General features: G+C 46.6%; 1 protein-coding gene across 4 annotated transcripts in view; it reads right to left on the bottom strand.

Annotated features, from left to right (window-relative positions):
* The window catches only part of OPCML (opioid binding protein/cell adhesion molecule like), a 506,338-nt gene extending 491,811 nt beyond the window's left edge, over nt 1-14,527 (bottom strand). For 2 of the 4 annotated variants that reach the window (XR_013829582.1, XM_079930639.1), the window contains exon 1: nt 14,234-14,505. Coding sequence is in view for 3 of the 4 variants with exons in the window: in XM_079930639.1 (XP_079786765.1) it covers nt 14,234-14,400 (167 nt within the window). In the remaining variant the exon portion in view is untranslated. Of the gene's footprint in view, nt 1-14,233 lie in introns of all 4 variants that reach the window. The other 2 variants (XM_079930641.1, XM_079930640.1) reach the window with 1 other exon arrangement.
* Nucleotides 14,528-18,025: the final 3,498 nt, after the last annotated feature.

The following is an 18,025-nucleotide window of genomic DNA, read 5'->3' on the forward strand; positions in this document are numbered from 1 at the left end:
ATTACAGAACCTGAACAAATGCCCAATCCAAAAAAAGAAAAACGCATCATTTAAAATGACAATAAATTTCATGGTATTTTTACTCCACCCACCTGCAGTGCAGTGCAGTTTGGGGCAGCAGTAGCCTGGACCTCTAACGAAACCAGACACAAAATCAACAGAAGGAAGAAAATAATAAAGATTAGAGCAGAGATCAATGATATTGAAAATAGAAAAAAATAAAATCAACAAAACCAAAAGTTAGTGTTTAGAACAAATTAATAAAGTTAACAAACCTTTAGCTAGGTTTACTAAGAAAAAAAGAAAAAGAAAGAAGACTCAAAGTAAAAATGAAAGAAGGGACACTATAGAAACTGAAAAGATTATGAGAGTACTATGAACAATAGTATGTAAGTAAATAGGATAATCAAGGTAAAAGAGATAAATTCCTAGAAAAACACAACCTATTTAAACTAAATCATGAAGAAACAGCAAATCTGAAAGTGATAGATAACTAGTAAGGAGATTGATTCAGTAATCAAAAATCTTCCAACAATGAAAAGCCCAAGAGCAGCTGGCTTCACTAGTGAATTCTACCAAGCATTTAAAGAATTAACAACAGTCATCCTCAAACCCTTTCAAAAAAATTGAAGAGCTGGGAACACTTCTAAACTCATCCTATGAAGCCAGCATTATCCTAATACCAAAGCCAGAGAAAGACACCACAAGAAAAGGAAACTACACACAATATCCTTTAGGACCATTGATGCAACAACCCTCAAGGATATACAGTTGACTCTTGAACAACAGGGGGTTAAGGGTGCTGACCCTCTGTGAAGCTGAAAATCTGCATATAATTTATAGTCAGCCCTCCACATGTAAGGTTTGATTCCTCTGTACCTGTGGTTTGCATCTGTGGATTCAACCATCCACAAAAAATCATGTCGTAACTGTAGCATTTACTATTGAAAAAAAATCTACATATAAGTAGATTTGTGCAGTTCAAACCCGTGTTGTTTAAGGGTCAATTGTGCTAACAAACTGAATTCAACACGATATTAAAAGATTATATAGCATAAACAAGTGGAATGTATTACTGGAATACAAGGATGGTTGAATACATAAAAATCTATCAATGAATATACCATATAAGCAGGATGAATTTTTTTTAATTAGTTAATTGATGGAGAAAAAGCATTTGACAAAATTCAACACCCTTTTGTGATAAAAACTCAATAAACTAGGAATAGAAACAAACTACATCAATGTGATAAAGGCCATATATGAAATACCCATATCAATGTTGAAAAACTAAATATTTCATTCTAATGTCAGGAACAAGGCAAGGATGCCTGCTTTCATCACTTCTATTTATACAGTACTAGAAGTCCTAGCCAGGGTAATTAGGCAAAAAGAAATCTAAAAGGTATCCAAATTGGAAAGGAAGAAGTAAAATCATCTCTGCTTGCATATGACATAATCTTAAATTCAAGAACTCCTAAAGTTTCCACAAGAAATTGTTAGAACTAATAAATGAATTCAGCAAAATTATAGAATAAAAAATCAATACATAAAAATCAGTTGTATTTCTATGCACTGGCAATGAACAATCCAAAAAGGAAATTAAGAGGCAATTCAATTTATAATAACATTAAAAATACTAGGAGTAAACTTAAACAAGGTGAAAGACTTGTACACTGGAAACTACAAAATGTTTCTGAAAGAAATTAAAGACAAAAATTAATGGAAAGACATCCCATGTTGATGGATTGAAAGGCTTAATATTATTAAGCTGTCAATATTACTTTAAGCTATCTACACCTTCAGTGCAACCCTTATTAACACTCCAGTGATTTTTTTTTTTTGCAGAAATAGAAAACTTCATCCTAAAATGCATATGAAATCTCAAGGGATCCCAAATAGCTAAAACAATCTTGAAAAATAAAGTAAAAAGTCTCACACTCCTGATTTCAAAGCCTGCTATAAAGCTGCAGTAATCAAAACAGTATGGTTCTGGCATAAAGACAGACATAGACCAATGGAATAGAATAGAGATCACAGAAATCAACCAGGTATATATGTTCAAATGAATTTCAAAACGAGTGAGAAGCCCAATGAGGAAAAGATAATCTTTTCAACAAACGGTGCTGGGAAAACTGCATATCCACATGCAATAAAATTAACTTGGACTCTTTCCTTACACCATATACAAAAACTAACTCAAAAAGGAACAAAGACCTAAACATAAGGGTTAAAACATAAAACTCTTCAAAGAAAAAATAGGGAAGAAGCTTCATGACATTGGATTTGGCAGTGATTTCTTGGATAGGACACCAAAAGCATAAACAACAAAAGAAAAAACTGATAAAACGGACTACCTCACAATTAAAAATGTGTGTGCCTCAAAAGACATTATCACCAGAGTGAAAAGGCAATCCACAGATAGAACACATGTGCAAATCATATCTAATAAAATATTAATATTCAGAATATATCAAGAATTCTTATAACTCAACAGCAACACAAAAGACTAACAGCCTGATTAAATATGGACAATCAATTGAATAGACATTTCTCTAAAGAACATACATAAACAGGCATTAAAGCACATCACTAATCATTAGGAAAATGCAAATCAAAACCACAATGAGATAAAACACTTCACATCCATTAATATGGCTATTATAAAAAAATTTGAAAATAACAAGTGTTGGCAAGGATGTAGAGAAATTGGAACCCTTATGCATTGCTGAAGGGGATGTAAAATGGTGCAGCCACTATGGAAAATGGTATGGTGGTTCCTCAAAATTATACAGAATTACCACATGATCCATTTCTAGGTATACAAAATCCCATTTCTGGGAATATACCAAAAGAATTGAAAGCAGGTACTTGAACAGATATTTGTACATCCATGTTCATAGCAGTATTATTCATAGTAGCAACCCAAGTGTCCATTGACAAATAAATGAATAAATGGTGGTATAAGCTTACAGTGGAATATGTTTCAGCCTTAAGAAGGAAGGAAATCCTGACACGTGCTACACTGATGAACCTTGAAGACATTAAGCTAAGTGAAATAGGGTAGCCATAAAAGGACAAATACTGTATGATCCCACGTTTATGAGGTCTCTAGTGCATTCAAATTCATAGAGACAGAAAGTAGAATGGTGGTTGCCAGAGGCAATGGGGAGGGGAAGGATGGGGTGTTAGTGTTTAATGGGAACAGAGTTTCAGTTTAGAAAAAATGATAAAGGGTCTGGAGACGGACGGCTGCTGCACATAACGTGAATGTATTTAATGGCACAGAACTGTATACTTAAAAGTGGTTAAAATGGTAAATTTCATGTCATGCACATTTGACCACAAAAAAAGAAAGGGCATAGAGGAACTCTCTGAGGGTGATAAAAAATATTCTATACCTTTCAGAGCGGCGGTTACATGGTTGAATGTGAATGCCCCAGTCTAAGAGGACACAGAATGTAGTGCATTCTATGTAAATGCCCTCCTCCTCTCCTCCCTCTTCTCCCTCTCCCTCCTTTCTCCCCCACTTCCTGATCTATGGGCCCTTTATTCTGCTAATATATTCACTAGATGTGAGTGTTTAAAGAGGAGACTCTGGTATTAATTCAACTTTATAATTTCCACGCCACTTAGAACAGGGCCTGGCATAGAGAAGTCAATAAAAGCTGGTTGTTTAAATTGTGAATTCAGTAACTTACAGTTTTTAAAACATTAATGCTACTGTTTATCATGAACTTGCTACATCGGACTTTAAGCTCTTACAAACTTGATGCCATGTATTCCTCCCCAACCACCCAGCGAAGTGAGCATATAGCGACCCAACCCTTTCTTTCTAAATCAGGAAATTGAGGCTTAGAGAAACTTGTTCACTTGTCTGACCACGTTCAGCCAGTAAGTACCAGAGCTGGGATTTGAACAGTCTTCTTGACTGCAAAGTCTGTGTCTTAACCCCTTGACAGGGGTTATACTTTATCTTACATTTCACTAAGCATCCATTGAATAACCAGTTGTAAACTAAGCATGTAATCAAGAGGCTCCTGTAAACTGTTCCCACCGCACAGGTACAGCATGATACACGCTCCCAAGATGTACTCAACGACCTCACAGTGAGGGCTCATCACAGAAACCACCGCATTTCACACGGCCAAGGAAACGAGTCCACAAATCCCTTCATCCTGAGATGCCCTCTGCAATTTTAGAAGACTGCTCTCATTGATTTGTTTCCATTCCCTAGAGTTTGCAGATGTACTTCCAGAATACGCCATCCCCTATTTTGTAACCTTAATAAAAAGGGAGGAGGCTGGTATACCTCCCTTGGCACTGCTCAGCATCTCCTGGCAGTGGCTTTAAGAATAGTGTGAAATTCACAAATACTGCAATTATAATAAGCGGGAGGAGACAGGACAAGTTAAATACCAACTATCTAGGGAGCGATCATTATCTCAACTAGGACTCAAATGCCAGAATCTCTGGCTGTAATGTCAGTGACTTCCCAACTGCTTAAAAATGGGTGAGAATATCTTCATTAGAGAAAGCAGGGGTGTGTGTGCGTGTGCATGTGTGTGTTCATGTGTGTGAGAGAGAAAGAGGGGGACACACGGAGAGATAGAGATAAAGGACACACATCTATCTTTTCAACAAATTTGGAGCGCCCAGCACGCGTTAGGTGTTGTACTGGACGCTGGGACACAAAGATGGAGAGGAGGCATTAATGCATTTAACAAAAGGCATGGAAGCAGTGCAAACAGCAGCAGGGAGAGGGGTATTTTTAGGGATGGCCCAGAAAGCACAGGACAGCACAAATATGAACCCCATTATTCCCTCCTCCTACACAGGTGCCTCACGGTCACGTATGTGAACGTGAGCATGGCCTCTCCAATAACACACCTGACACATTTCCTTGTGAAACACATGCTGGCTTTTTTTTTTTTTTTTTTAATCCATCATGGTGAGTTCCAAACAGCAAGCAAGAATCCCTATGTTGTGATGGCTTCAGTTGTGATCAAGCCCAGTCAAGGTGGACGATATCTGACTGGGCAGCCCAGATACCTAATGACGAAGAATAAATGGTTCAATGGCAGAGGAGCAAGTGTGACTTGACTGAGCCCTCACCTGCTGGCTGCACATGAGGCGGTCTCCTAAAGGGACATTCCGGTGGGCAGGCAAAGATTAAGCTCTGGAAAGTCCATGAACCCGGAGGTCGAGAGGAGTGGCGTAAAGGGTGGAGCTGGGCTCTTGGAGAAGAGGTTCTTACAGAACAAGGTGGGACTCCGGATCACCCAGGTCCAACACAGAGGGGCAGGACAGGGACTAGGGTTCAGTGACAAGAAGGGGGGTCTCCGGCTGCAGGGAAGGTGGGAACCAAGGGTCAGAAAGAGCCCAGTTCCAGCAGCAAGACAGAACCTGAGCCCCAGACTGCTTGACTTAGGGTGGACGCTGCAAGCCTGTGCATGTGCGGTCCCGTGATCCAGTCAGGGGTGGAGAAGACATCTGCACAGCAGAGCCTGGCGGGTGGGACACGGTCACTTCCTTCCCCCTCTCCTTCCTCTACCTTGGAGTCAGGGACGCCACCTTAGGCTACTTTGTCCTCACCTGTGCAGAGCCTTTGTCTTCCTTCAACTCTTCCTGATGCCTTGGGAAAGTCTCTCTCCTCTTTGCTTTCAATTTTTGTCTTTCGTTTCCTTAATCTGTCTTCCTTGCTTATTAATACTTATGAAACTATCCCGAATCATTAGCAAGGAGGCAAATGCACACTTGAATCAAATAAAACGGAAGCCCTGCATCTTAAAATTAAATTTGGCAACAACAGAAACAATAATAATAGACTCTAAAACTTTTGAAAGTACTCAGAAATGTCTTTGGGAAAATGTTTCCATATTATCTTCCTGTAATTATGCCTACTTTTCTTTAGCACCGGCATTTGCGATAAATAGAAAATTATAGTATTCGGTTTTTTCCCTCTTTTGCGTAATTACTTCTTCTACAACAACATTGTTTTCTATTATTCTTCATTGCCGGTCTATAGCATTTTGGGTAATTATGAGTTAAATTATCTTCTGTAGGCTAGCCAGAAAAGTTAACAACCACTTAAAACATGCTGTATTTCTATTATGCAATGGAAACTCGATGAATCGAGATGCCATAAATCTTCAGACCCAGTGGAAATGTTTAATATTCAAAACTAAGTTTTAAACATTGTATTGATCAGCACTCTTATGGAAGCCAGGTCAAGTCCTTCAGCATATCTTTGATTTAAGCAAAATGTACCATCTCCAGGGAAGAGGAAGCCACAAGGGGTCAGGCAGCTTCCTGTAGAGTAGGAGTCAACCGCAAGGTAAGCAAGAGGGTCTGTGCCTGCTGTTGCCACAAGCTTGACAGTTTAAACTAAAACATAAGCATAAAGATGGGGAGAGGGGATTACGGAATGACTTGGATTTTAGGATTTAAAACCACACGGCTTCTCATCTTTCCATCCTTCCATGCGGATCACTCGATGCCTTACAGCCCTCGGAGAAACGTTTTGGCGCTGGTGTCCTTGTCATCATTTACCTGCTGGCTTTGTCTTGTCTGCAGGGTCCTTGGAGATACTGCACGTGCTGTGAGAGGTCACACACACACCCGGAGGGCGCAGCATTTAGGACAGGGTCAAAGCTAGGGGCACTGTGATCTTCCGACAGCGCACACGGTGGGCAGGACCCTCCCGAGGCTTCACTTTGTTCGAGGTTCGCAGGTGCATGATTTCCGGCCCCAAGAGACAGAGCAGCATTTGCTGGCGTGCAAGTGAGGGGAGTGAAGCACTGCTCAGGGCAGGACAGCAGACAGCTACAGCCCTCAACCCACTGCGGATTTCCTGACCTTTGCTCAAATACAGGTCCCAGGAACAGAGAGGGGGCGTTTGTTTTTTCTGCTTGCAGCTCATGGAAACCTTCTCTGTACTCTCTATCTGGGAGGGGGTACTACAAAACTCGGAAGAAGAAAAACAGGCATTCTAAGGACAAATGCAGAGACTCTGACACATAATAACCACGTGATCAAAAGGCAAGCGTCTTAACTTTCTAAACCTCAGTGTCCTAGTCTATTAGCTGGGGATCATATGGGAACAAAATTCGCCACCCCACAATGTTTCTGGCATGTGGATTATGTCAAGCTGAAAACAGTCAAGGCCCAGAAGACTCAGGAAGAAACTCTGCCATTCTGCCAAACCGCCTGAAGAATCTACAGATAGAGGGCCTGTTACAGGAATAGAGCATCACAAGAGATGTCTGCCAGGTGTGGTGGGGAAACTCCCAGAGATCAGAGCCCATTCTGTGTCCATCTCTGCCTGGCCCAGCAAACATTTGTTTACCAAACATTTGCTTTGCCATCTCCATGTGAATTGCATTCCTCCACTTAGAAGTCCCAAACCTCTACCCCCAACACCCTCTTTTCTCTTCAGCTGAAGATGGTATTTAGGGTGAGGGTTTTGGCCATTTTGTTGAGTTATTCAGTTCTCCTGGGTCTCTTCCATATATACAAGTTATTAAACTTTTGTTTGATTTCATCCTGTTCATCTGTCTCAGTTAAATTTAATTCTTAGACCAGCCAGAAGACCCTGGAAGGGTAGAAGAAAATGCCTTCCTCCCTGACAGGACCATAATATTCTGAAAATTACATGAAACAATAAGTAACTGTCCTGGAACCTGACACACAGTCAATCACGGATAATAGAGTTTATGTGTTTAAACCTCTGCCCCAATCCCGCCGCCCCGCAGATTTTATCGAAGGGTCTGTGGTGTGATCCGGTAGGAAAGGTGGCACCAGGCTCAAACATCTCCTTTCTCTAACCTTCTCTACCAAGGAACTGGCACACAGACAGAGGCAGGGTAAGTGCTGAGCTGCAGAAACATCACAACTTCAGTTTTCACATCTTAAAAAAGATGCACCAGGTGGTACCAGAAGTTCCAGGAAGGTGTCATTGCTGGGGGTGGGGAGGGACTTAGCGGGCAGCCTCCCCCCACAGCCATGCCACCTTCCTCCCCAACTCATCTGGACCCAACATCAGCAAAAGCATCTTCCTGCAGGGAAAATAATAAATAAATGAATGAACCTGAAATAATCTGGGGCTGTCTTGAGCAGACTGAAAAAAAAAAAAAAAATTCAAGAAAGGTTAACACTTAGTTCCTAACTTAACGGGCAACGCACATTTCTGCCAGCCCTAAGCGTGTCACTCCATAATTCCCTCTTCTTACCTCAGGACTGTGAAGATGCTTCCCATTAATAACAACGTTAAAAGTCCTCCCTTGGGAAGGTCAGGTGGGACCTAGGTGGCCCCTCCTGTCCGCTGCATCTCGCCGCTGGACCCCATCAGGTCTGGGACACACGCTGCTCAGTCCTGCTCATTCCAATCCCCCCCCCCACACACACACACCGCCAGAGGCAGCTGCACAGTAGGAAGACCAAGGGTACGGTCCCTTTTTAGAATGACAGGACTAAACTGAACCCAAGGGCCAAATTTGCTTAAAGGCCAAAAAATGAACAAAAGGGCTTACATAAGAGCTGTTAAGTTGCCTAGAGCAGGGGTCCGCAACCTCCAGACCGCAGACAGGTACGCGTCCATGGCCCGTTAGGAACTGGGCCGCATGGCAGGAGGTGAGCGGCGGGCGAGTGAGGGAAGCTTCATCTGTATTTACAGCCGCTCCCCATCGCTTGCATTACCACCTGAGCTCCGCCTCCTGTCAGCAGTATGTATATGACGAGTTGTATAATTATTTCATTATATATTACAATGTAATAATAATAGAAATAAAGTACACAATAAATGTAATGCGCTTGAATCATCCCGAAATCATCCCCCCCCCCCCAGTCTGTGGAATAATTGTCTTCCATGAAACTGGTCCCTGGTGCCAAAAAGGCTGGGTACCGCTGGTCTAGAGCAATGCAGAAAGTCACTGAGCATGTATCCTGACTGCTTTAAAACTCCTCCTCCCATCCCTGGCTCCGGCACGTGGCGGGTGGCATGTGTGCAGGGGAGGCAAACATATTCCTACCGATCAGTGACTTGACAGTGTCAGTCGAGCCAGTCAGCCTGCTGACCCCCGCCGTTCCCAATCCAGGACACGCCAACTTCCCGGTCTGCCCCACTCGTTCCTTGCTCTGTGTCTCCCCTCGTCTACAGGAGGCAGGTCTCTGCAGGAACGCCCTCACTTCCAAGTCCGTTACTCTGCTGCTGCTAAGAAGACTCCCTTGGCTCTGCTGCCCGACTCCTGCCGTGCCCTCAGGGATGGTGAAACCTTCTGCATAGTTTCAGATCAGATGGGGACCGCTGGTGGGCTCAACTGTTCCCCGTGACAAGTGATTTCAGCAGAATTCAAGCCCCTCAGGCCTCCAAGGGCTCTAAGTGACCACCTGCCTCAATGGCCGGCACCATATTTTGAAGAAAATGAAACCCTGTAGCTGTGAGCACTTCCTCACTGCAGAGGTAACTCCATTGTAAGAGACTGAGCCCCTTTTTGATGGATTAAGGCATTCAGCTGAGACTTGTTACCTGAGTCCTCAGTAGGCGTGATGACGTCTGTACCCACACCTAGGACGTGGCCGCTGACACCCAGAAACTCACAGTCCAGCCACGCCTACTCATAGGTCACAAGTCCACGGTGTGTACCCGTCAGAACAAAGATCTACATCAGGGGTTACCGGGACTCAGATGAGGGTGAATCCTGACCAGAGCAGGAAGCGGGATGCTGAATGGAACTGGGAAAGGACTAAGAATTCTAAAGGTCCGTATGGGAGCGGGGGGAGTGGGGATGAGAGAGGAAACTGGAAAGAATGGAGAGTATTACGGGTTGTCACTGGGGTTCTCTTTAGCTCCTGTAACAACCTGCATGTGTGTTTTGCTTTATAGCCAGCTGAATAATGCCATCCACTCATCTCCCAGATGCCACAGACGGAGCAGATACTGTTCCCAAGTGTACACAAAGGAAGTGAAGTGCTCGAAATCATGCAGCTAGTGAGGGATGGAGTAAGAATCAGACCCAGGTGAGTATTCAGGCCCCTGAGCCTGTTGTTCTTTCTCGGGCACTACGGCAGCTGTGAGTGGTAAGGTCCACGCACGCAAGTAGGGGACACGTAAGTGTGGGCAGGGCCACTGGAGACCAGCTCAGATGCTCTGGGTCAGGAAAGGACTCTGGGGCAGTGGTTCTTAGCATGAGAAATAGCGGAAGAGATCTTTAATACGTCCACACCTATGCCCAACTCCAGACATTTTGCTTTCATTGGTCTGGGATCCTGACTAGAACGTCTAAAAAGCATCTCAGGTAACTCCAGTGCAGCCCGCGTTAACAGTGCAGCTGGAGGGGCCCCGCAAGGACTTGCGCCTGGTTCGGTGTCCGTGTCTCCATCTTCCCAGGCCAAGAGCGAAGCCTTTGCACTAATGCAAGTCCGTATTCAGGTTAGGCAACTTAAACGCTGAAATGCACATGCTGTGGCCTTGTTTGGATAACCTGGCGGCTAGTCTGAATTTTCTAATTTACACAAAAAGAAAAGCTGCCGATGGCGAGTGCAGAAGACAGAAAAACACCCAGGCCAGTGACAGGACGCCGCCCCTGGGAGCCTGACGACCCCGGTAGCTTTGGCAACACCCTGCTGCTCAGCTTCTTCCTTGGTAGTAGTTAACCCTCAAATACTTGGTTTGAAGGGATTAGCTCACAATTCCAAATGAAAACGCACGGGTATTTTAGAACAGAGTCCCTAAGCATAATCCCAGATCAGCAAACCTGGATCAGCAAAACTGATTATCCTGCCATACTAAAAAAAATAAAAGGAAAAAAAAAAACCACCCAGGCTTCTGGTGGAAACTTTTCCCATTTAGTGGAACAATTAGAGCAACAACTCTCACCTCCACGCTACTGCACCCCCCTCAGAATGCTCATGGACATGGATGATGCGGTCCCACTGAGGAACCAAAGTCCATTTAGAGAAGATGGAGGTCCAGGAAGGAAACACATCTGGTGAGATCGTCATGTAACTGAAATAGCCTAATAGACACCAGCTGACCACACTGAACATTCCGGGCTCCTTTCCTGACGCCGGCAATGATTCAGACACAGGACTTCTAGATACTTGTCATATCTAATCTAATGGAAAGGCACAGAACAGTTTGAACCCAACAGCAGATGACTGTCATGAAATGATTCTGGCCAAGAGGGCCCGTTTATAATAACGAATCCAAACCCGATTCACAGGAGCTATAATTCAGACACTGTGACTATCACCTTCATTTTCCACATCATCTCTCTTCCAAGAAGGCAAACAATTCCAGAGTCACGTAATCATTTCTACTTTTCAAGGGGTCCTGTGTAGTTATGAGGAAGATAATATGGCCTCATTTACATAAACTGAGTTTCATCCACATTCAGAACTTCAGCGTCGTCTCTGGCACCTCACTTCCCAGCATCCCTCAGTGCCGTCAAGGACCCAGCACCACACATCACGCCTCCGAGGAAGGAGAGCATCCTTCCCTAGGCCGGGCAACGTCTCACTGTGAATTTCAAAGGAGGACCCAGCTTCCTCCATTCTTTTGCTTCTCCTAGTCGGTCTCCGGCCTCCTACGCGACTTCATTCAAGATTTCGAAACAGGCTCGGGATACTTGGATCCAGGGCAGCCACGTTTGAAAAGACTTTCTGTGGCTGACGAGCCTGGCGATCATTCAGTTTTTTCAACGACTTCTGAACGTTTGATGCATTCAGAACACTGAACTCCCGAACGCTGAATGCCCAAACGTGTACCTTTCGGGAGACTGAAGAGTGGCCACCGTTAAGGATTACAATTTTTAGAAGCAAAAAAAGAACCCAAAATGATACATCTAACTGGGGTTGAGGTCATGGACTTCCAGAGACGGGAAGCAGCGGACGCCCCCTCTGAGTCCTGACGAACAAGGTTTTCATTGAGACGGGCACACAGCTGTGGAACCAGGAAACCAAAGGGGCAGGGAAAACAGAAGGGGAGAGATGGAGACCCCCAGAGATCTGCAGGAGCTAGTTATGTTATTTTAAGAAACACTGTGATAGTAGTGAAACTAGGACCTTAAAAATCAGGAAATAGTAAGAATTAAGCAATTAAAGCAAAGACAGAAAGATGAGAATGAACAGCATGGAAACATATATAAAATGGAGGTATCTGATGAAAACAAAGCAAAACGTAATAAAAGAGAACATGAGAGGTAAAAGAAAGAGGATAAAGAAGGATCAAAACGGGAACGACGCACTGAATTTCTCTATTTCGGGGCAAATTATACAGAAGTTGAGAGGCAAAATCAACATAAGACGCGCTTACTTTTTTTAAAAATAAAGCATGCCGTCAGGTAACAGATAACAGTTATCCTCAAATACGTAAGGCTCTTTTTTTTCTCCACAGAGGACAAAAAAGCAACTATTCAGCTTTCCCTTTTTTATTCCCATTCCCATTATGAAGCCCAGCTGCTACACATGAGAACTGAAGACCGTGAAAACAGGCCAGCAGCTAATAAAAAAAAGGCAGCTCAAAGCTCGCCCTCTGCTGGTGGAACTATCTTATTGCATCCCGTACAGCAGAAAGCGCCAGGTTTTAAGTTTCTGGTTTAACTTTCAGAGGCAAGAAGAGGACAGAGGATTTTGGAAAGTTCAGCACTGAGGCCTTATTCAATGCTGGGCCTCTCTGTCCCTGGTAATAGTTTGGAGGATGAAGAAAGGTGCGTGGCAGCATCAAAATCCCTTCACACCTACCACCATTTCCCCACATTTCCTTAGTTAACATGCACTGTAGCCAGGCTGCTACTCCTCTCTTTGAGCAGACTGGCCCTCTGCACATGTGCCTCTCAGGGCATGGATCCCCAGGATTTCTCTAAGGCAAGGAAGTAGGCATTTTACGTTCCCTCTAGTCTGGGACCGGCTGAGGGGTGCCCACATGCCCAGAGGGTTTCCCTCCTGCTGTCTAGAGAGGAGGTCTGTCTCCATCCTCTGTTTTCTCTCTCCTCCTGGGTGCCCCATGCACCAGCAGACAGACAAGGCTCTTGTCCTCAAGCTCAAAAGAAGACTCAACTGAGGACCACCTTCCAAGTGGCAAGAATCAACCCTAATGCCTGGGCTTAGCTAGGAAGCGCAGGAGGCAGGAGGCTTTCTTTCCTTCCCCAGGGAGAGGCTTGTCCAGATGGAGAGGGTTCAACCAAGGAAGTCAAGGGACGAACAGGAAGGCAGCCCCACCCTCATGCATTCCTTGGAGAAGCCAGGCTTCCTGGTTGCAGAACCCGGGGCACGATGTTTTATTTCCACCGTAACCATCAAAGTCACAGACAGGGCAAATGCATTCACCCTGTGTACACTGTGAGCAGAGTTAAGCTGGGATGTCCCTGAATCGGTCTCCCAGGGCCAGAACTGCCTCATTAAAGAGATAAAAGATGGTATGTGCTGAGCTGGTGGAAAGTGATGGCTGCATTTTTATTAAAGTCTCTGCCGCAGCAGGCCTGGTCCCCAAAGGTTCATATTCCGAGAAGCTCCACCCCTCCGCCTGGAGCATGTAAGTGATTCTCTGTAACTCATTAAGGTAAAACAAAAAGCTTTCCGTACTGTGCTTTTCACATAGGAGTGTTGTTGCATAAAAGCGACATGTTTCCTCTCCCTGGCCTGAGCCTGCAAAGATAAAACTGCCCTCATAATTTATAATTGGGGCCCCAGGAGCACCACACCGGGTTGGCGAGGATGCCTGCCTCTTAAGCAAACCCGTAAAAGGCCACGCGGCCCAGCAGCAGCAATTCCAGAGCCTGAAATTTCAGGTATCTCTCCGACAGAGACCAGCCAGCCCATTGGGAGGACTACCCTGCCTCATCACATACCTTCCGGACTGTAAGACAGCCACCAGGGTACCAGTGATCTTGGGCTAAAAACCCCCAGTATATGTCAATGCCAGGGCTCTCATCCCGGGGCCAAGGCAAAAGTGAGACTAGCCACGTCATGGCCTCACAGATAAATGGAGCTCCAAGCATGGACTCAGGGCTCACTCCTAAGATCCGGAACCAGAAAAGCCACAGCAAATGACAAAGCTGTCCAGGAGAATGGGTGCCAGCTGCCACAGAACGCCAAGTGGGCACCTCTTGGGCCTGCAAAAGGCCCTCTCCCACGCTCCAATCCCCCACGCAAGTCTCCGGTTCTCTCGCTCGCCCCTTCCCACAGAATCACATCAGAGGGGCTCTCAGGCCCCCGCCGAAGAACAGCTCCCTACCTGAGGGTGGCGCTCTCCCCCTGCCGGACCGTCACGTTGTCCATCGCTTTGGGGAAGGTGGCATCTCCGCTGCGCACGGGCACTCCTGTGGGTACAAGGAACAGCAGCCTGAGAGACACGACCACGAGGCACTTCCAGGGCAGGAACAGGTACCCACAGACCCCCATCCTCGACGGCCACAACTTCCCAGAACTCCGGCAGCCGCTCGGTCCTCGTCCCCCGCCCCGCACACCGGCGGGTCTCAGGCAGCCGCGTGGGGAGGGAGGAAAGGGCTGGAACCAGCCAGAAGCAGAGAGGGGGAAGCAGAAGCGGAGTCCAGGCTCTCCCGACTCTAATGATTCTTCCTCAAATCCTGCCTCAGCTTTCCAGCCTGGCAGAACCAGAAGCCCCCTCCTGCATCCAAAAAGAGCTTTCTCGACGCTCCCCTGGGGAGGAGGGAGGCGGCCGGGAAGGGAGAGGAAGGAGGAAGGTGCAGGGATGAAGGTCACGGATTGCTCTTTCTCTGCCTCTCTCCGAGATGCTACTTTAACATTCAGTTGGGCACGTCCTGCCGAGGTCTGGCATCAAAAGTTTATAACCCAAAGAAGCCAGGCAAGTGTCTCTGACATAAAGGAGATGTCATAAAAAGCTGCCGCTTCAAGGAGAGGAGAGAATGTTTTATTAGATCACACATATGTACAGTTGTATTTAGAAACCAGCCCGAGTCTCCAATCTGGAACGCAAAGGCGGTAAAAAGTTCCACCGCGGGGACCCGCGGCCGCCGCCGAGCCCGAGGATCCTCCTGTGCGGTGGGTGCCTGGCGTCCTCGCCGCAGCCCGCGCGGCGACTGGCGGCCAGCCCGGCCCGCGGAGCGCCGGCGGCGCAGGCTCGGGGCCCACGGGGAGCTGGCGGACGCCGCGCCCGCCTCTCCGGGGGCGCGGCGCGGGGCGCGGGGACGCGCGGACGCCACGCTCAGCGGCCGCCCCCGGCCTCCGCGCCGCCGGCCTCCCGGGAGCAGCTCCAACACGCGCGGGCCCAGACCGCCGCGGTTGTCATGGCAGCAGCTCCATCACTGACCGCAGCTCTCCGCTGGGCCGGCGCAGAGCGAGCTGGCGGACCGCGCGCCACGCGGCGGGCGCTGGGCGCGGGCGCACACCGTAACCCCAGCCGCGCCGCCCACTCGCGCCGGGAGCCGCGCGTGTCGGGCCGCCACGTCCCCAGCTCTTCTCTCCCCCGACACGGCGCCTGCCCGGGAAAGCCGCGCCCCTCTCGGCTGCTTCTCTGCGTGCGGGCGGGAGGGGAGGGCACGAGAGGGAGCTCGGGACCGCAGCAAATTGGAAACTGACTCGCACCTTCCTTCCCCGGATGCCGGATGCCAAGGCAGAAGTTGCCAAACCCCGCCCTGGAGAGCTCAACTAGGTTTCCCACGCCGGGATTCTGACCCCGTGTGCGCGTCCACCGCTCGGCAGCCCCCTCTCCACGTGGCCGAGCTACAGTCCCATCCCAGGCAGAGCTCTCCTAGGCCTTGGCGAGAAGGTGGAGCGCTTTCTCCTCTGGTGACCCACCTTGGAAATACTCCTGGCCCTTGAGTTGAGCGCTCTCGCTCTCCAGCTGGCAAATCAGAATTTCTTCCTACTGCGCCACGAGCAAAATCGTCCCTGTTCTACTCCACGCTTATTACCCAAGTATCTTATTGTAAAAATGCAAAAACTGGGAAAAACACGTAGAGATCCTAAAAAGTAATAAGACTGATTCTTATAAAATCCATCTGTGGCTTTATGATCACGACATAAAGTGGCACCATCGCCGTGTCCGGAGGGGACCTGGTGATAAGGCATTCTTAGAGCCCAGCCTGTCGGTTTGGAGTATGGAGGCATTTCCTTTGGTTAAGAACTGAAAATCTCAGGCTTTCCTTGGGCCTGTCAAGAGGCTTTCTTTCTGCTCCCCCTGACAAAAGCCATCCCTTATTATGTGGCTTCTGCCCTTGTATCATAACTTAATAGTTGCTACATGCATTTGCTTTACTGCATTCCTTCTCAAATCCTTTTGTAAAATTATCCTGGGCTCTGAGCAACTGGTGCAATGAAGTGTAATTCAAAAATAAGCTTTAAACTTACACCATTAATTGTGTTCGTTGCTGAAGGGCACAAAAGTGTGCTACCTGTTCTCAGTTATAAAAGCTGGGCACAAATAAATACTGTACTACTATATACTATACTATGATAAATACTGTAATATAAATAAATACCGCCCATCCCCTGCCCCCTGTAAAAAGAGAACCACATACATCTTAGGTCTAAAGTTTTTAATTAGAGCATCGTACCTCAGGAAGAAAGAGTACTTGTCACTAGTTACGCCACCTGTTTTATAAGTTTTATTGATAGAGTGAAAGTACGTGGCCTCTCCTTCCCAGAATGCAGACATTAATAATGCAGGGACGAGCAGCACACTCTCCAGTGAGCTTCTGCCTGAGAGGGTCATGATGCTGGGAGGAGAGGCAAGGCCTCAGAGAGCAGCCAGACAACTTATTTTGGGATCACCCACCAGTTTTCATGACACACATCTTTCCTTAAGACCTGGGTTTTCTGTATACACATTGTACATAATCCTCTAAACTCCGAGATGCTCCTGTCCACCATCAACAGCCTGGAAGGACTTTTTTAGTGCTTTAATCTGTGCAAAGCTGAGAACTGGGGCTGGGCTTATGAATTTCTTCAGTGACAGAGTCTGTCTCGTGAACACCAAGGATGGGAGCCGTGGGGATGGGTCAGGCTGCCGTACAAGCCACGCAGCTCCTGCTGCTTGGTTGCCGGGCACACGGGTGACACGGCCGACTCACGCACCTGCTGGTTCTAGGGCTTCTCAGGAGGTGCAGGTGGGCTGTGGCCAAAGGCTGAATCAGCCCATGAAGGATTACTTGAGATGCAAGGAGTTACTGGAGAAGAAAGGAAAGCAGGAAAGAACATGAGATTCCGGGTGGGAGGAGAACAGGCAGGGCAAGAAGAGAGGCAGAGATAGGATGAAGCGAGGCATTATATATTCTTAATAACATGTAACAAATCCTGCCCTTGGGAAAAGGATAAACTTTTTATTTTTGCAGGGCTGACTTCCCCCCCCCCCCAGGTATCCGGAGTCCTAGAGAATGGGGCCGTTATCTTTCTCTTCTGTAAGTCGGCTTCCTGGTTCAATATTTGTGGATGAATACATGAACTGAAGGGCTAGGGAATCAGAGAAATAACTACAGAGGTCTGATTTTTGTGTGAATCTATGCCTGTCTACAGTTTGGTGGGGGAGATTTCATTCATCTGTAAGGCTAGGGACCAGTATATCCATTTAGAGACTGGAAGGCCAAACCAGATTGAAATGGGAAAGTTAAAAGGGGGTGAGCTTTGCAATGGACAATGAACAAGAAGTTTATAGCAGGAGGTTTCTATGAAATTCTTGACTGAGTACTATGATAGGGAAACCCCCGGTTAAACCTCTTTTGGGTATTTGATGACACATATGAAGACAAATTAAATGAGGACGGATTAGAGCACTAAGCGTATTGCTTCTGCAGTTGGATTGTCCAATCAGATACTGACTCCTTGATCCTTCAGCTGTGTGACTGGTATCTAATAATACCCGTCTCACCTACTTCATAGGGTTTTGGGGTTTTGTGAAACGTCCCCAAGATTATGTTGTAAGGTCTGGTGAGATGGCAGACATGGAAAAAACTGTCTTGAAAGAAGAGTTCATTTCTTGGCATTCCCCAGAGGAGGGGGCACACCACACTATGCAGGGCCACATGAGAGAGGAAGCAGAAAGGACAAG

The sequence above is a fragment of the Stenella coeruleoalba genome (assembly GCF_951394435.1).
Source record: "Stenella coeruleoalba genome assembly, chromosome: 8".
Lineage (NCBI taxonomy): Eukaryota > Metazoa > Chordata > Mammalia > Artiodactyla > Delphinidae > Stenella > Stenella coeruleoalba.